The 20,503-nt window shown below is 38.1% G+C and overlaps 1 protein-coding gene across 1 annotated transcript; it reads right to left on the bottom strand.

Annotated features, from left to right (window-relative positions):
- Positions 1 to 635: 635 nt before the first annotated feature.
- PRMT7 (protein arginine methyltransferase 7) lies at positions 636 to 19,810 on the bottom strand. Its single transcript, XM_075715153.1, has 17 exons — positions 19,645 to 19,810; positions 18,770 to 18,806; positions 17,277 to 17,426; positions 15,149 to 15,257; positions 14,699 to 14,811; positions 13,247 to 13,488; positions 12,927 to 13,104; positions 11,560 to 11,687; positions 10,057 to 10,198; positions 9,485 to 9,568; positions 8,192 to 8,239; positions 6,941 to 7,030; positions 6,098 to 6,259; positions 3,821 to 3,895; positions 3,079 to 3,239; positions 1,423 to 1,519; positions 636 to 841 (listed from the first exon to the last, which is right to left on the bottom strand). The coding sequence occupies exons 1-17, from the start codon at positions 19,737 to 19,739 to the stop codon at positions 683 to 685; spliced, it is 2,070 nt and encodes a 689-aa protein (XP_075571268.1). The 5' UTR covers positions 19,740 to 19,810; the 3' UTR covers positions 636 to 682.
- Between the last annotated feature and the right edge of the window lie 693 nt (positions 19,811 to 20,503).

Here is a 20,503-nt window from a genome sequence, read left to right as displayed (position 1 = left end):
CAATTAACCTGAATATGTACATTTTCTAATTTCCAGTTATGCCATTCCAGACTTTGGTCACTGTTTGGCAAACATCTCTTCAGAAATGCATCATCTCAGACTCCAGCAGAACATCAGTGCATCATACTTTAATTCACTGACCATTTCAGTTTAATACTAGCCACAACTTACACAAGTCTGCGAGCAGCTAAACTGTTTCCTTCTCCCTCTTAAGTGTACTAATATACATACGTAGCTTGACTTGCGATTTCTTTTTGTGCACTCTGAAGATTATTTCCCATTTTACAGTGACAAGAGGAAAGCCTAGTAACAGATGGGTTTAACTCACTTTTATCTACTGTTGGTATAAGGTTTACTGTCTTCATCCACTGATATGCCATGCAATAACCAGCAAGTCAACTGTTTTGTAGCCCCATAACATTACTCAAAACCCCCAAACACCAGAGTTTCACACTGAAACGGATGATAACAAGTATATAAACCCTGTCAGGAATACATGTCCTTAAGAAAATGTTCCTCTCTACCTCCCCAACTATGTATTTTGAAAACAAAACCAAAAAGGTTTAAAGTGTATTTCAGAACAGTCAGTTTGCTCTCTGAGCACAATGAAAAAAATCCCTCTGCCGTACAAAAAAAATACTTTGTAGGTTTATTATAATTTAGGAGCATGAGTAAAAGTATTTTATAATAGCTTAAAATCCATGGCAATCTCTCCTGTCTTTGTGTCGAAATTTATAGCATACGTGACAGCACTAGGAAGGTCTGACAGAGTTTCTGACTCAATAACAGAACTGAAGAAATAGACAGCTTGCTTGCAGTGGGGATTCCATTCACAGTTTCCCTACAGGAGAGAGTTAAAAGTAAAAGCAGTCAAAACTCTACAATATTATTACTAGGCAGTAATAATGCAGTGAGAGCACAAGAGTTCCTGTTCTCAGTTCAGTATACAATGATCACATCGTTATCATTGCCATTACCATCCATTCCATTATATGAATGCATAACTTGAAATAGCATATGCTACACTGCACAGTGAAGTCATAAAGGAAAAAATGGATTTGGTCAAAGAACATTTAGATAGAATATCAAAAATACTTACTCCTTTCCCTCAAAATTTTTTGTTTTTGTTAAACTGAGAAAAGGGATTTGTATGAATAAATTCTACTTTGAGCTAGCATCATATTTAAGTTCTGAATGTCGTTCAAAACTACAGGAGCATTTGGATCCAGTTCAGACTCTCCCATTTTAAGGTACATCTCCTGCTCCCCCCAAAAATATGAACAAATAGTTCTACTACTTCTGTCTACATAGCATTCAAACAGTGTAACAAAGAGCACTACATAAACCAAGCATGGCCAACAGAGACCCATTTTTCAGCACTGCAATCCTATCAGCTTTGACATAATAAATTAGACTGAATACCTTTTCATTTGAAATTTGCATCAGTCCTGTACTAACAGAGACATCAGCAGCAAGATGATAGTCCATCCACAGAACTGCTCCATGGCTCTTTCCTTCCCTGGGGAGAAGTAGAGCATCAAAGCCTGTTACTTTATACAATACCAACAGCTTAAACACTGCACCCATTCCTCACATAGTTTAGGTGAGAGCTGTAAAAGCATGAATAACTTGTTTCCTTGAAAAAAACAGCTGAATGATTTGGTAAATTGGTAGCAACTTTTCAAGTATTTGCAGATATGAAATCTAAAAAAAGATGAAGAGGAAAATATGTCATAACTAAATCTGCTCAGAACCACAGTCATTTAACAGGCACTCGATAACATGGCATCAATTATGCGGCATATTTGGGGAGTACTTCCTTCAGAGACCCCAGCTTCTATTGTTTCTGAATTTTGAGAAAATATTTACCATACATCCCATCTCACTTCAAGCATCTGCTCCACAAGTAGCGGAGGTCATGCTGGCATGTTGCCTGTAAATACAACAACTGGCACAGAGACCCCATGCAGATGGTTCTGGATTTTGTGAAACCTTGAATTTTGTTTCACAAGGAGAAACATAATTACAGCAGCATTTGAGCCATAAAAGCTCCAGACAGTTAAAAATAACTTTCCCCTATTTTTTAATTCTTAACAGCATTTCAAGTTTGAACAGAATTAAGTACAATCTGTAGTTAGATTATAATGAAAAGTATGTTAAAAGATATGTGACAAATATAAAAACTGTCAGAATTATAGTTAAAAGGAAGAATGGTGTACACTTTAAAGCTATTAAACAGAATAATTTGGAAAGCTAAATAGCTTTTTCTGCAAGAACTCAGCAACAGGGAACAGAAAGATTAAAAACATCCAGAAAACAGTTTATTTTCTCTAAACTATAAGTTAACCTGTGTCAGTTTTAAATCATGGTAACATCTAGAAAAATGTTATTTTTGAAACGCAGCTCCGAGGGCTGGAGCACCTCTCCTATGAGGCCAGGCTGAGAGAGTTGGGATTGTTCAGCCTAGAGAAGAGAAGGCTGCGGGGAGACCTTATTGCAGCCTTTCAGTACTTAAAGGGGGCCTACAGGAAAGATGGGGAGAATCTTTTTAATAAGGCCTGTTGTGACAGGACAAGGAATAATGGATTTAAACTAAAGAATAATAGATTTAGACTAGACATAAGAAGGAAGTTTTTTACAATGAGGGTGGTGAAGCACTGGAACAGGTTGCCCAGAGGGGTGGTAGATGCCCCATCCCTGGCAACATTCAAGGTCAGGTTGGATGGGGCTCTGAGCAACCTGGTCTAGTTAAAGGTGTCCCTGCTCACTGCAGGGGGGTTGGGCTAGATGACCTCTAAAGGTCCCTTCCAACCCAAAGCATTCTATGATTCTATGATTATCTAAGAAGTTTCCCTTATTGTTATAGCCCATTGTGAATAGCCACAGGAAATTCATGTCAGAGTAACTTCCACAACTTGAGGCCACATTTTTAAAAACTGTCAAGTATGTTCCTACTAGTTAAATATTATAGTTAACTATACATTATATATTATATACACACACACACACAAAGAGCCTGAATATCAGGTAAAAAAAATGGATTACAACAAGAATATTTATTGCACTGAAAAAACTCACCGCAGAAGATTTACAGAACCCTCTGTGCTGAGACAGTGTTGCGGTACAGTCTTTCTGAAGTCAAACGTCAAAACTTCCTGGGGGTCAGAGAGTGACTTGCAAGGATATTCCCACAGAGGGTGAGGTTCTGCTTCCTTGGATTCCCTAAAATTCAGAGAATTCTGAAGAAAGAAAGTAATAAAACTATCTGAACACAATCCAAAGGCAAACAGTGCTTGTTTTCAAGTTAACTATGTGTCCTGAACCCAGAGTATTTAAGCAATAAAGCTGCAAGCGGACAGGACTGCACTTCTTAGACAGAGGGGAAAATATGTACTACACATATGAACTAATTGCTATGACTATGGTCCTCAGCAGTCAAACAGAAATGGGCACTTTCAAAATACAATGCATTTAGTAAAGGCAGCAGGATTCATCTATGAACAACTCCCAGCTGATTTGGTTTCAAGGTCAGAACAAGATTTTGAAAACATTATTTTTGAACAAACAGAATTATGTTCAAAACACTACAAAGCACTGAATAGACTGGCAAATGAAAAGAAACATACAACCCCAAAACCCATGCCACAGAAGTTACTGTTTCGCAAGAACTAAATAGCCATCATATTTACGAAAAGCTAAAACAATGGTGCTCTGCCTAACATACAAGCTTTTCAACAGTCACTAAACACTTCTTTAAGCCAAGGTGAGTTTTGTTCTATTTTGCTGAGACTTGTGCTGAAACTATTTTCAGTCTTCTTACTTTAATCATATCATCCATAGTCCGGACATCAAAACCTTCACAGATGCCACATGGACTCCGGATTTTCCATAAGTCCTAAAAAAGAAAACAGGATTTTGTTTGGCTTTACTAAAGGAAATCTTAAAATAATTTTATCTGTAGATTAGACATTTGATAACAAGTCAGATAAAGACTCTTTATTATCTACACATTCCTAAACCATTAGAACTACTGCAAGAATCAGAAGACAGTGTATTCTGGGAAAACGTTTTGCAAGTCAGTTAATTCTTTAGCCACTGTTCTCAATTTTCAACTCCTCTGAAGAACATGCCACATTTCCCACCATCTCTATGCACAGTTTACTTTAGAGTAGGTACAGATTTGCCAAGATTAAACCCTTACAGCCCCCCCATTTCCACTACCCAGCACAGGTAAGTGCTCGCAGTTGTATCAAATATCTCACAGCCTATGGGACTACCATACTTTCCCTTAGCACTCCAAAGATTAGTAAAATAATTTTAAGCACTCCATACTATGCTTCTCACTGACTTCAGCAATCCACTGGACAGACAATGATTCAGTTCAGCTTTTGCCTTTTCTTAGACTGCATTAATGGTCTCTTAATAGAACGAGAATATTCATTAGCTTCCTCCAAGTTTATAACAGAAGTAATTTCATCAAATTCTTTCTCCTGGATCAAGCTTTTGCCAATGCTTAACTATAATGACATATCCCTATTCTGACAAGACAGAACAGCCTACAGAACCAGTTCTGCAGAATACCTTACACCACTATGTCTGTTCTTTCTGTCTAACCAAGAACTGGTAAATGCAGAGGTTATTTTAAAAAACCCACAGACTCTAGTCTTTGAGTCTAGATTCACCACTGAACAAAGAGGAAAAGGTAAAAGTAAAGCAATAGCTTTTGGAATAGCTTAATGGAACAAAGCACAAGTTAGATGTTCTACCAAAATACCTATGTGGAATCATCTCTGAACACAACCCTGTGCATAGAAGTGTAAAACTGAGGTTCAGGTGACATGCATGTTACTCTACATTCCGCTACTAGATTGCTGAATAATCTTAAGTCATCACTTTGCATGCTTCGGTTTCCTCATCCAGAACATGAAGAGAATAATGCTTACTTCCTTAGAAAATGCTATGAGTTCTAGGGAAGTAAATCCTCTAGAAAAGAGAGCATGGAATTAAAATGAACTGCTTATTTCAATCTGATTACTGTTGATTAGTCTTAAGCATCTGCTTCCTATTACAAGATTCAGATTTACATTATTTACTCAGTATATATTTAAATTCTCTACATTTTTTGCAGAAAACTGAAAGGTATGTAAAAACATGCAGCATAGTTGATTAGTCCCAGAGGGAAAAATAACATACATATTTTCACATGCACAAATCAAAGGCGGAAGTAAGAGAACAAGGTTAAAGAGCATTCCAATAAGGAAACTGTTAAGGGAGAGAATGCTCAGACACAAAACTACACAGCTGGTGAACCAGACAGAGGGAAGAAAGGAGAGAGAAAAGACCTGGCATTTTTAATTAACAGATAAACTGAAGGTTATGTTTATGTGAAAATTCATCAGATGGTAGGCTTTTTTTGTATTTATAGATATGTAGATTTTAGCTACAGTTTCAGACTGAAGAGTTCCCTCACTTAAGCTACTGGACAAAAACTTTGCATATTAATTATGAAAGGACTTATTTAAATTTCCATTGTCATTGCAGATAAACTCTTCACAATCTTTACTGACCGAGTACTTAATAATGGCAAAAGAATTTATACCTTTGCACAATTTCTGAGAGGTGACTTTTCAAAGTATTTTTAAGATGTGACCCCTATTATGCTCAAATTGAGAAATGTGCACAGCCTCAAGTGGTTAAAAAAAAAAGAACATGCAATTATGAACCTTGCCTACAGTCATATACTCGTAAAGCATGATTTTAAAAACTGCTATTTTGCAGAATATCTGATTTTATAAATAATCACAATTCTCACTTGCTTCAGCAATATCTCTTTAATCTCAAGAAATATTTTAAAACATTCAGCCCTTTCATTTAAAATGGTAAAATTACTTGAGTTAATTTTCTGACAAGTGATGGCTGAAATAGCAAAACTCATCTTCAAGATGTCAAATATTCTTTTCTCAGGTGGTAAGCACAAAACATATTGAAGTGGACAATATTAAGATGAGATAAACTTGCCGTTAAAAAATCCTGGAAGAATACTCAATTTTAAGTGGATTTGTGTAAATATCAAATGGATAGTTCTAAACAATCTCACCTGAAACTCCACAATCATCATATGCAAAGAAGCAGACTGAGGTAGAACAGTGACATTGCTGGTAAGGTGATTGGTCACAGCTGTCCTAGCATACCAGAAATACAGGTTATGCCACGGCAACAAACTTGTAGTAAAAAATGGCTCTCCCACAAGAACAGAAATCTTGGCAAAGAAAGGAGATAAAAAGCATTATTATAAAATAACAACAACTCAATAACATAGGCTGTTTATATCTTCAGTAGTTGACAATGCAATACAGCAAGTGAAGTCATCTAGATAAAAACTTCTACTGCTTCATAAAGATTTAATTACTGCATACTGCATATAGTGCACAACAGACATCTTTTAGTGTTTTTAGTTAGTAAATTTTAAAATTAATTTTCCTGCAACAAAGTTTGAGAGAAGATATTGCAGTTTTAGGTTGGAAGGCTTTGTAATGAGAGCCACAGAATTTTGAAATGTTTAATTTAAGGATATTAGTACTTCCAAATAGACTGCAATCTTCCGAGTGGCTTGAGAAGAGTGGCTTGAGAAAGAAGAGCTACAGCCTAGTAGCACATATGCAGTTAAACCAGTTTAACTGCCTTAACAACTGGTGTAGATTATGCAGCAAGGGAAAAGTCATACCCTTTTAGAAACAAAGGGAAAATCCTCTCACAGTCTTTAGTCTCATTTAGTTTTAGTGGGCCAAGGTCTGAACCGTCTACTCATTACATTTTATATGAACTCGGATATAATGGGATTCATTGTGGTTACAGTAGCACAGTAGGAAAGCAAGATTCATTTTCACCTTCTGCTCCCCACCACCCCACTGAAATTCAGTATTGGATAACTGTAACACACCTTTTTATCTTCCAAATGAGAAGACATCAGCAATTCAGGACGTGCTTCTATTATTTTAATTTTATCTTCAAGATGGTTTGCTTTAAAAAACTAAAAAAAAAGTAGCATACTGTCTTTATCAAAATCTATAGTTGAGACTCAAACCCATACCAAAATAATAATTTTATTTAAAAATAAAGAAACCGATAGGCAAAAGAAGTTTTTAAAAATCTGCCTACTATAACTCATCAGGATGATACAAGTCTATTCTTGAAGGGTGCACCTAGTGACACATGCCCTATGTATTCCTTCAATTAAGCATATAAAAAGGCAGGTAACACAGAAGTTGCCTCACCTTCATTCATTTGTACTTTGAAGCATATGGGAAGGACAGCCAAGAAAGATAAAAATTACTTCAACTACAAATACATTGCATATTTGGCTTCTGTCTGAGACCAAGTTTGTGTCCTAATTTGCCTACTGTTCAGGTTTTTGTACTCCTAAGCCACAGGCTGAGATAGACCTCTTTCAAATACATAGTGCCAACTAAAACAGACACAGCCAAACGATGACTTTAGGAAGCTGCTTCCAGTCACTTCTTAGACATTAGCTGCCTCTTCTGAACAGCCTCCAGTCCACTGGCAGGGCCTTCTGTGCTCTACCCCAAGGAAGTAGGTGAAACATCGCTTGCAGTTAAGACCCACTGCCTACTGTCTCCTAAGAGCCAAACAGCAGAGCAGGCATTCCCAACTTGTCTCTGCTGGAAGACAGAACTGCTAGATGCCACTTTCCCAGTAAGACTGGGGCAAGCTGTGGGATGCTCTCACATTCCACTAATCCTCAGAAACAAATAGCTTGACTTTTATCACCAATGCAATGAGGGCAGCAGAGCAGCAGCTCAAGCAGACAAGCCAACAGGCATCTGGCAAGGAGAGATGAAGCACTGGCAACCGTAAGTCCCTCTGCTCAGCTCAACTACCCCAGTGGCCTATTCAGCCTGGGGCTAAAGCCATGAGATTGGATATATCTCCAATGGGATGTATTCCTCGAAGTATCTGCATAAAGCTCTGTACAAATACCAGGAAAAAATAAGAACTCCTCCCCCCCAACATATTCCACCTCCCACAGTCTTGTCAAACTGTATGATCAAATACATTCATTAAACTGATTTAACCCCCAAGCAATCGATGCAAGGACAATCAAAGGCATCAGCTCTGGCCTTAGAAATGCCATGAGTTCATTTGCTGCTTTAACAGAAAACTGAGTACTCACTTTTTTCATGACAGAACAGGACACAGCAGAATTTTCTAATGTAAACACCTAAAGAAAATACACAACAGTTGGTCAAACTAACTTTATGATTTTTAATTAAAAGAATATGTAAATGAACAGTGAAGGAACTATTTTGATGCCCTAGTGAACTTGTTCGTAGGAACCATGCATCTATTCCACAGCCCACTGTCATGTACCTTTTTAACAAGACAAACACCCCCGATAACTACAGGCTAAATACTGCTGTTTTCAGAGCCATACGAGAAAAAACCCAACAGAATGCAAATATTTATTTTCCATTTTTAAGATGCACATAGCGTATTAACATTTGGCCCAGGCATATATTTCTCCTGAACAAATGCAAGCATATTGCCAGTGTGCTAACTCAACCTCCAGTAGTGCTTACTCCTTGTAAGCATTATTTAACACAATCTGACTGTATCATCTGGAAAGAGCTCAGATGTGCAATGCAGCACACCAGCCTTTTGAAATAAAAAAAAAACTGAGGCTTTATTCAAAACTGGTGAATAGTCAGGCAATATGCTGCTACAGGGCTAGGAAAATATTATGGAAATCTCTGTCTGCCCTATTAATTTCCTCTCTCCTCAGTAGTCATCGGTGACTAGCTACTACTAAAGGCAAAACCACAGGGGCCAGGGATCACTGGTTTAGCTCAGCATGTTTGTTTATTTTTACAAATTGCCTAGCATCTTCCTCAGGATTATATTACATTACACATTCCCGATATTCAGTCCGACTGTAATAGATTTTAGTTTGAAGAGCCCCGTGAGAGAACACACCAAGTAAGGTGATACACATAAGTGAGACAGGCAGGCAGCTCTCGGCTTTCATTCACGCACAGACTCAGTATTCTTACTGCTTCCTATCTTGCTGTTACAGACCTTCCACTTCAGACTAGATAATAAATGTAATTATGGAATTGCAAACATACCAGAAGAACAAAAATTGCCAGACATTTAGGTTGGTAGAAAGAGTATTTCCAAAAGCATGCAAGATGGCAAACAGGAATCAGTGGGGAATGAGGAAACACCACTTTCATTCAAGACTACACATTGGTAGATATCAAAACTGGGAATTACTATCTCCCTAGACTTCAGCTTGATCAGAGATGAATTTAACGTGCACTTCGACACAATAGGAGCCTCTTTCTCACTTGTCACTGAAGAGGCACTGGAAATAATTAAATAATGGGCTGGAAATGCTGATCTATATGAGAACTAAAAATACCAAGCTACAAAGCAACGACCAGAAAAACAGGAAGAAGTACTGTACCTGCTTTGCTCCAAGATAGTGAGCCAGCACAGGCAGCAGACTGCCATCGCTGATACAAAGGCAAACACTATCTGTTTTCAGAACCTACAGAAAATAAAGTCATTGTTATTCCTATTCCAGATGAAAAAGTTTCTAGACATTTTGGTGATGTTTTTTCCCCACTTTATGCACTTCCATATCAAATAAGGACTGGGAGATACAGTGATTAATATAACCACTTCAAGCAGAACAGAATAGTGTAAGAAATGTTCATGTAATCCCCTTGTTTTAGGTCAGAAAAAGTTTGCACAAAAATGTATTGGGTGTCTTTATTCAACTACCAATATTCCTTCTAACAAATACACAGAGCTGCTACAAATTCCTATGCAAAAATGGCTGCTTACAATTTAAAAAAAGTAATACCAAGGTTTTCATGACAAAATATAACTTGCATCTGCTGATGTAAATCACATATAATTTGTGAGCAAGTCCTTTAGCAAGGGAGAAACAAATTCCATAAATAATTACTGCAAATAAAACAATACACACATCTATCACAGAAGCCAAAAAACCTACAGGCAACAGGCACTCACTTTCATTAAAGACTTGATGTACTGGCGCATTCGGTTCTGATCATTTAATTCCCCAAAGCGTGGTCTATTCCAGAGAAGATGAGCCTGACATCTACAAACAGGACTATCAACAGGAACATCTGCTTTATTCTCCTCTTCTCCTCTGGAAAAATATTTCCATTTTAACTACAGCACCAGTAACATGTTTTTGCAACAGGTACATTTGTTCATTTTAGCTAGTACACACATTAATGCGTATGGACTCCGTTGTTACTTGTTCAAATTTACTAGTTCTCCAGGGACATTTCTGTAGCTTTGCATTTCCAAATGAAAAGAAGAGAAAAGGCCAATTTTCACTTTTAAAAGACAAAACCAAGAATCCCCCCCAACTTTCCCACTAACTGTGATGGTTAGGTATTTTAGGCTTTGATATTTTTTCTAAAAGTTACTCATTTGGATTCCTAAGTAAAAAAGGCACACAAAATTCAGATGTTAACTTTTGACACTGGTACTCATTTTTAAAAATTTTAGCTGCTAACTAACATGATTAACCTCCTTTTAATTTGAGCAAAAGGCATTGATCTCAAAAAGACAGTGCTGACTAGGTGTCCTGGTTTCGGCTGGGATAGAGTTAATTTTCTTCCTAGTAGCTGGCATAGTGCTGTGTTTCGGATTTAGGAGAAGAATGCTGATAACACACTGATGTTTTAGTTGTTGCTGAGTACTGCTTATGCTAGTCAAGGACTTTTCAGTTTCCCATGCTCTGCCAGGTGCACAAGAAACTGGGAGGGGGCACAGCCAGAATAGTTGATCCAAACTGACCAAAGGGCTATTCCATACCATATGACGTCATGCTCAGTATATAGACTGGGGGGGATTGGCTGGGGGGCAGCAATCGCTGCTCGGGAACTGTCTGGGTATCAGTCGGCGGGTGGTGAGCAATTGCATTGTGCATCACTTGCTTTGTATATTATTATTATTATTAATTATTATTATACTGTTATTATTATCATTACTATTCTACTTTGGTTCAATTATTAAACTGTTCTTATCTCAACCCAGGAGTGTTTCTCACTCTTACTCCTCCAATTCCCTCCCCCATCCCATCGGGGTAGGGGGAGTAAGCGAGTGGCTGCATGGTGCTTAGTTGCTGGCTGGGGCTAAACCACAACACTAGGAAAATAGAAAATGGAGACAGAATGGCAATTATTTCACTCCTTTACCTATATGCCAGCTCAGCTGAGCTATATTTTTAGGATTTCCAGGAACTAACCATGAGTGGTTTTTGTTTCTCTGTCACAGAATGCCACCAGGTATAAGGCAAGAGCCTGCAATCCAAACCTCAACTGTATTTTTATGCATAACGAGTTTTTTTCACCTATGCGTTGCCCATGAAGTGGCTTTTAATAATTTTCTAGTCTTTAGGTTCTTATCTTGCTCTTCTACAAAATAGCTGCTCTAAGAACAGGAAATACTCGAGCTCGGAGTAAAATACCACCCTTTTTCACACACACGTATTGTTACCTGGCTTTCTGCAGCTTATACCACACAGAGTACTCGTCACGACAGGCAGTCAGGTACACCTTCTCACCCTGGAGAACTGGCTCCTCATTTGGAAGAAAATACACACACTGCATCCAGTGATCTCTCCACTGAAAAGGGTTGATAAATGAAACGTTAGGAAGTAACTCATAAATAGTAAATGGAAAGTAAACAAATAGCAGGAAATCAATTAGTGAGAATGGGCACAACTTTGAAGCACTGATGTACGACTAGTTGACTCTTGTTCATGTTAGCAAGGCTGAATAAAGATTAATACCGTATATTGAATACATGTACTTTATATTGAATAAATGTACTCCCTGCTCACTGCAGGGGGGTTGGGCTAGATGACCTCTAAAGCTCCCTTCCAACCCAAAGCATTCTATGATTCTATATAGATTTCTTGCAACAGAATAAGCCTGAGACCACTGGCTTGCTGACTAACTAAGCTTATATTTTAATCAAACGAAAAACAAAACCAGAATACGCTTTGCATTTATTAATGCTGTTTCACCTCTATAGTTCACTTTATGTTAGAAACCTGTATTGAATTGCTGACAGTGACCAGTGGTTGGAGCCTCATTCATCAAATGAGGTCACTTAGTGTCACTCTGATATGACAGCACAACTATTTTGTGTTTCAAAAAGCTATTTTCTGCATTGCAAATATTCCAAGCTGATCGGTCATTCTAAGGTGAGGAAATGCCCTGAAGCTTGATAGTTTCAAATTTTATTCTTAAACACAGTAAGTGCAAACAATCATTTTGTAGCTTTCTTTTGACTAAGTTCATCTTATTAGTAAACACATTCATACAAAAACACAGGAATCTGATTTCATAGTGATCTCCTGTTCCTCTAATTATCCAGTATCAACCCAGCATTTTCCCACACCAGCCTTTTTTATGGAGTATAAATATACTACCATAAACTTAACACTTATTTGGAAATTTCATAGAAGAACTGCATGGAAGCAAGCCACAGACTAATATTTTGACCAAGAATAGACACTAGTTAAGGAAAAATATACGGAAAACTTTGTTTTGTTTCTTGAAAGTAAAAGAAAGAAATAAAAGACATACAAGAAATAAAATACCTGGAATACAGCTTCAATTTTTGAGCTTTACATTAAAGCTTACATTTAAGTTTTACATTAAAGAGAACCTAAAACGGGTACATACTGTAGCTAACATTTCTATGATTTGCTTATTTAGCACCTTCCAATATATAAAACATCAGCAAAGTTCCTATACAGTTTAAGGGACAGTTGCTTAAAACACCCAGTATGGCCTTTACTCAAAATAATTACTTGGAGTCATCTGATGATAGTATCTGAAAGCTCAGTATTTTACCTGGAAAGCAGAAGTGGATTTTACCCAGTATGGAGCCATTGTACAATTTATCATCCCAGAGGGGTCCATGTCAATATCCCACCAAGAAAGTACGATTTGTGCCTTGCCAGATTTTACAGGCTCCAGCTGCACTCTATAGTAGGTAGAAGCACTCATTACTGGCTTACTGAAATCCACACTGCAGAGAAGCATGAAAATTGCAAAAAGAAACAGTTCAGCATTCTTCACAAATTCTCACTAGCTTCCTAAGCTGAATACACAACTTATATGAAAGGCATAACAGGAAAATTTCGTTTTGAACAAAGCAATGCCTACCTTACCTGAACATTGTGACCACATCACTAAGGATAGTGAAGTCACTCGAAGGCATCTGATTCAGTTGGATATCACAAACAGAAGGAACACCTGGACAGTTTTCCATTTCTGAAGGGGAGACAATAATTTTTTCACCATCCTCTGCTTCAACATGAACAGGAAACAGTTTGTTCCAGGACCACATTCTTTTGGATTCCACTAATTGGACATATACTGTTGCCCTGTGAGGCACTGCCTCACATCCTTCCTGAGTGTTCAAAATAAAGGGTAAATGCATTCAACAAGTTTGACTTATTAACATGCATGAGAATTAAATCAATTGAAATGTGAACCAATTTAAAGAAAAGTTGGACTGGAAGCTTTGAAATCTTAAACAGAAATTATTTCAGAGACTTCTGTAACATCAGAGCACTTTGTCTCTCTATCTGCAAAATACGATACACGTATCTATCCTGTTCAGTGTGGTTCAACAAGGCCTTATTATTAACCACGCAACATTATCAGTTTACTAGCCTCGGTTAAACTTGCATTTCCATTCTCATTCTGAAATAAGAGATCTATCTTGAGCTTCTCAAGGCAGATAACTACTAAGCTATCAACATTAAAACAGAGTTTGTGAGCGCAATGAGTAAATAAGAAAAATAATGGCTCAAGTATTTATGCAATAGCAACTGTGTATCCATGTTTAAAGAGTAGAAGACATGTAAGTTGTTCTGAAAAAAACACTGTGAACTAAGAGCTAACTGTGAAGTCCAAGAACAATGCTTTTACAAAAAAGACTAATTACAATTTAGTGTTATATATGGAGAGCAGTAAAAAGTTATGGAGTGCTATTGTCTTTATATATAAAACTGGTGAAATGAAACCTACCAACCTAAATAAAGTTTTGCCATCCACATTTTAATTAAAGGAAAAAGTTAGAAAGGGTAAAAGAGAAAGGCCTAAAATTATACATATAGATTATATGTCCAAAGAAATGGATATTAATTTGATTACAGTGATTATAGTATTTCCACTGGCAAAAAGCATGTGGAATAGCAAGAGCTCCTGGGGGGGGGGGGGGGGGGGGGGCGCGGGCGGAACCAAAACAAAACTAAGCCTGGGAGGTGAAGCCCATCAAATTCAGGAAGATAATTTCATTTTTTAAAACATCTTGGAAAAAAACACTAAGAAAAGCTCCAAATCAGAACTGGATGCCCTTCTGAAAGACATTTGTTAACGAGCAAGTTATTGGTGTGTAATTTCAGAGCCTGTGATCTACAATATGAACTCAAATAGCTTTATTCTAGGAATGAATCTAGTAAATTATTCACTGAATAAGAAATTAGCATAGCTGATGGTATATTTTGAAAGGATACAGAAGCCTAAATCAAGTATAATCTCTATCTTACTTGAAAAAAGACAGAAGAGTTTCTCTAGGGATAAATGTGACATACTATCAATTTCTATTTTCTTACCTGTACAAGATATTTGTGTGCATGCTCATAGGTTGGTAAAGCTCCTTCTCCTATCAGCTCTGTATCAAATAATTCTGTTACCAGGATGTTTGCACGACATTGCATATCTCCATCTAAAAGACACAACTTAATATTGTAATAGTAAGACTTTACATAGGTCTTTCAAGAAAATGCTATCTTGAAAACAGAAGCAATTAAAAAACTTATTCCTGTTAGAGAACCTGCTGAAAACTGCAAATTATTTTCCTTTAGAAGTTTACTATGAGATACAAATGACTACTGAAATACTATTACAACACTTCCTTTTGAAGTAATTTCCAATGTTACTTTCTAGAGAGTAAAGGATTTGCTTGTTTTAATTAAAAACATACAGAAAATCAGTATAAGACATATTCCTTCATGGTTTTGAGGTACTTGCCAATTTTTTAAACCCTAGCCTATTTTTCTTACCTGGGCCAACTGTGACTTCAGTGGAGTGCTTGTTGATTACCTTGATCTTGTCACGAAAACCATTTTTCTCCACTATCTTCACAGCAGCATTAGCCATGGGCTTGAAAACCTGTAAATAGCAAGAGCATAACAAACTGGTAAGCTAACACTAGCTTTCAAAAATGAAAGGACACCAACACAAAATGCAGTATATTTAGTCCTGCAAAAATCTAACATCTTCTGTATCTTTTCCTACGTTTTAAGTTCATTACCATGAAACAAGACAGTAAGCCTCACTTCAAAAGTTCACAGAGTGTCAATGTCACTGTTACAGAATATCAGCTGTCTCCAAAAGCTACTCCAATTTAGCTTTTGAAAGACAAGAATACACATTAAGAATATTTTAGCATTTAAAGAAACTTGCTTATTTTTAAAAATAAAGATACATATGCATCGAGAGGCCACAAGAGACTTGTATGTGCTCAAGACAAAAGAAATAATTAATAGAACCCCAAACAACCAGCACTGAACTAGTCACTGAAGTATCCCAAAACCTGCTTTTATTAGCAGTGTAACTGTGAAGAGAATTTTTACTTCCTTCCGAACGATGAGAAAAATAGAGTACATAGCTTGAAAATAACAGAAAGATGAAGAATGTGTTGAAAGGGCTTAATGTCCATATCCAGTTTTTAAACTCAAAAATTTTAAATATTATACTGTCCTGGTTTTGGCTGGGATAGAGTTCATTTTCTTCCTAGTAGCTGACACAGTGCTGCGTTCTGGATTTAGTGTGAGAATAATGCTGATAACACACTGATGTTTTAGTTGTTGCTAAGTACTGCTTATGCTAGTCAAGGACTTTTCAGCTTCCCATGCTCTGCCAGGTGCACAAGAAATTGGGATGGGGCACAGCCAGGACAGCTGACCCACACTGCCCAAAGGGCTATTCCATACCTTATGAGGTCATGCTCAGTATATAGACTGGGGGGGGTTGGCTGGGGGGCAGCAATCGCTGCTCGGGAACTGTCTGGGTATCAGTCAGTGGGTGGTGAGCAATTGCATTGTGCACCACTTGCTCTGTATATTATTATTATTACTATTATTATTATATTGTTATTATTAGTACTACTATTTTACTTTATCTTATTTCAATTATTAAACTGTTCTTATCTCAACCCAGGAGTGTTTCTCACTTTTACTCCTCCAATTCTCTCCCCCATCCCATTGGGGTAGGGGGAGTGAGTGAGTGGCTACGTGGTCCTTAGCTGCTTGCTGGGGTTAAACCATGACATCTACTCAGCTACACAGTCTGATTTAAGATAAGACATTTGTGGCCACTTTGGAAACCGCACAACCCTCTCCAATTGCTTCCTGTGTCTACATGAAAGAGGCCTGTCCCTGAAAAATGATCATAGGGTAAAATCCTAGATTAAAAAAAAAAGTAGATTTTTACTTGGATAAAAATCACACAGCACTCTTTCAACTATGACCTACAGACAAGTGAATCTTCTCTTTGTTTCTTCAAATGCATTAAAAAAAAAGCTAAACTGGCCAAAATGGTCCTGTTGTTATCCTTAATATAAGTAATGGCTGCTAATGACCATCAGGATGTTTCTTGACTGCCAATAAAAAAGGAGATGCTCTATCTAATCACGAAGAGATGGAAAAATCAGTTTATGAGACAGTCTCTTTATTAGGGTGTGGTCCATATTATGATTAAGTGGTCTGAGAACGCATCTCCAAGAGTAGAAACTGATGAAGATCAGCTATATGGTTAGAGAATACTCACATTTTTCAAAAACTTTGGTTGAAGTTTTCCATATTACACTCCAGTTTTGATAATAAGAGAAAACAGAATACTGTAAAACTTGACCTAGTAATTTTAATCTGTACATTTGCAGAAACTGTCCCAAAAGTGAAAAATGTACTATACCTTTTCAACTATATTCTTGTAAGACCTAAGTGATTTTGACACATAAAAGTATCAAGCTTGCACTTCAGAAGCCACAATACAAAATAGCAAATGCATCCACTCCACTGATCATGCAGACAGAACAACTGCACTGAAGTGCTAAACAGAACTATGAACTATGAAAAGAGGCTATGAACACGCATGCAGCAGTATGTGCAACCTGGAACAAATGCTTACCTCAACTGCGTAGCAGAAATCTGCACCCGCTGAAGCTGCCATCATAGACAGGAGTCCTGTGCCAGTCCCTATGTCTAGAACAATTGCTTTCTCGCCTCTTTCTTTTACTCTGCTCACTGCAGCACGAATACCTTGGTAGTATTTCACATTCTGTGGGGAAGAAAAAAAGAAAAAAAAAAGATCAGCAACCTTTAATCAGTTTACAGTTTTAATTTTCATACAGAATCTTGCATTTGCTGACTATGAGTTTGTAATTAGAAAAAGGCCTACAGACATTCTTTATGCTATACAGTCACACCGAAGTCATTTTCAGCAAAAGCAGGTGTTTTGGGAGGGATCAGTCCATTTAAAGTACATCAGTTTTTATCACAATATTCACATCATCATTGATCAGTCAGCTATTTATAGCACATGCGTAATTTACAATGCAATGTATTTTCTGGAGGAAATAATAGCACGATCCATGTGAGATGCTAGTGCTTTTCTGACTACTCTTCCCCTGCAGCACCACTCATAGTCATATAGTGCCTATGCCAGCACAAGAGCTAAAGTATCTTGGATTTAGATTCCTCTCTACATCTACTGGAAAACATTCATACATGAGAAGCAATGTGTAAATACTGGCTTTTGGTTATGTGCCATTAAGTGGGGCTACAAGCATACATACCAGCATTAATAACAGGGAAAAAACCCTGTCAGCTGCCGTATACATATTGAAATATATGCTTATATTTACTCCATAACAGCCTATTGTAAGACATTCCTTTCCAAAGAATACACTATCTTTGGACATTATAAATTTGGAAGGTCTGCTGGATCCATTTCCAAACAATTCTAGTTAATACTTTTGATATATAATTCCAGTAGAGTTGTTTTAATTACTTAGACACAGCTTGCTGCCTCTACATGGCTTATTAAATGCCTGATCCCACTGGCACGTTTCAATCCAATACGAATTCAAGACTCATAGTGTAGGCACCAGAAAAGTCTTTAAAAAGCTTATTGACGAAACGGTTGACTAAATGGCTAGAGCAGAAAGAACATTTAAATCATTCACTCCAGACTTTATCATGCCTGTAGATATGGTATCTCAATTTTCTTTTCAATCCTAAGCAGTAAGAGCTAAAAACACCACAAAAGAATATAGATAGACTTTACTTACATTCCTATAAAAACTAAGCAGCCGAGATTCACATTTACAGCTTTTGAAATTTCATCTAATAAGCTCTGTCTGTCAAAAACATCAAACATAGAACAGCAAAATCAGCTACCGAATGTGAACATCATGTTCTGCAGTAAACAACAGAACACTGGAGCCAGATGTTAAGAAGGCATCTGTTTATCTAAGAGCAGGTCTGGTATCTTAAAGGGTGCAAATTTGATCATTATTTCATCTTTCAGAGAAACCTGTATAATCACGCAGTGACAGCTATTCAAGAGAAAGGAAACGGGTATTTTCTCACAGTTCAAAAGTTTTTTGCTTCTATACTTACTCTGTCTTTATCATGAAGCATATCTGCATAGCGTGACCTACAATAAAAAAAATTCCAGTCAAAATACTACATACTGCAAAGCACAACAAAACTGTTAGATCTTATATAGCCTCCTTTGTTTTCTCTTACTAAGGCAACTGGTCCCCATGGCCCATAAATGCACAGATAGCTGACGTGCTCTCTGAGGATCTAAACTGTTTCCCAAATCTAAGGAATCATTTCATTTCAGTGATCTGGTCATCAGCATATAAATGAACTCATTATCTGCTGGCATATAGCCTCTCTTCAGCAATGGACCCAATACACTGACCTAAGGACAAACAGCTGTGAAATAATAGCTGAGACAGATGGAGGTTCATACAAAACAATACATAGCAATGAAAGACAGCCTACTAATGGTCTGTCATTTGTTATGAAGATTTAAATTTCTTTCATCCCCATTTCTTCATGGGTCACCCTACTTAAAAATACCCCAAAATCTAATCTTCCCAACTTCTCTGGCTGTTACCTTAAGGTCTTAAAAAATTACTACAGGAACAGACAACTAGCAATTATTTGTTGCACTAGGGATTTAAAAGAAATTTAATCAATGTATTTAGCCACAACTCAGTCACTGTCAGCGTTAAGATAAGCACCTCAGAAAATGTTTAAAAAAAACTTAGAAGGAAACTACCTGGAGAATACTTTACAAAATTCTACATTTACAGTTCTGCCCTGCACAACACAGGGCACTGAAACATTTAGACTGTCCTACAGTCTGTTCACCTCATGCCCTTGGAACTTCTACAGAGATAAACCCCAAAACTGTCATAAAAACAAGTTGGGTTTGCTCTTTTTTGTAGCTCTAGGTGAACAAGCTATTTTTTCCAGCATACCTTGCAATCTCCTGATGGTAATCATAGTCCTCGTCCTCTTCTAACCACTCCATTGTACCAGTAGTTGGATTAGCTCTTCCACAAAAAGTCTTCATGATCAATCTCAATTTGTGTTATGTATTATGTGCAGTTTTGCGGCTTTGGCTTCAGTATAACACTCAAAATACTGTCTGTGAAAAAAAAAAACCACAAAACTGCCAGTGAAAATAACAGACATCACTTTAGCTCTAGATACATGCATGTACTTTCCCTATTACACTTGCCTTGGCCAGAAGCACTGGTGACTACCTTGCACTTTTTCTATAAGGATGTTTTAAGCTCAAATCTGTCACCCAGTCCTGCTCATGAACTCGGCACAAAAAAAAACCCAAAAAACCGCCAGTAAATTCTCAAGGAAAAACACCTCCCCCCAAGGCGAAGCACGTCGGGCCGGGAGAGACCAGCCACCCTCTCTAGGGGGTCCCCACACCCCGCCTGAGGAAGGAACCTGTAAACTCTGGGCAGCGGCGGAGCCCAGAGGGCCGGCGGCCGCCGCGCCCTCCCGGGCTGGGGCCCCGGGCCGCGGCGGGGAGGCCGAGGCCGGAGCGAAGCACCTGCCCGGCGCTCCCCGCGCCCGGGCGGCAGCAGCGCTGCCGGGGGCGGGCTCACCCTGGGACGGGCCCGGCCGCCAAGAGAGCGAGGCCCAGGCCGCCCCCCACCTGAGCAAAGAGCCGCGGCGGGAGACGGCGAGAACGTTCTTCGCCATCGCCTCCCCGAAAACAGCGCAGCGGCCCCGAGAAACCGCGGCCTCACCGACCCCTCCAGGCCCCGAGCCACATCCACGGCCGCCGCCGCCTACCCCTCAGGCCGCCTCGCCAGC

Source organism: Pelecanus crispus, chromosome 8, assembly GCF_030463565.1.
Source record: "Pelecanus crispus isolate bPelCri1 chromosome 8, bPelCri1.pri, whole genome shotgun sequence".
Classification (NCBI taxonomy): Eukaryota; Metazoa; Chordata; class Aves; order Pelecaniformes; family Pelecanidae; genus Pelecanus; species Pelecanus crispus.
Note: the sequence above shows the minus strand (reverse complement) of the source record. Positions and strands in the feature narration are given on the sequence as shown.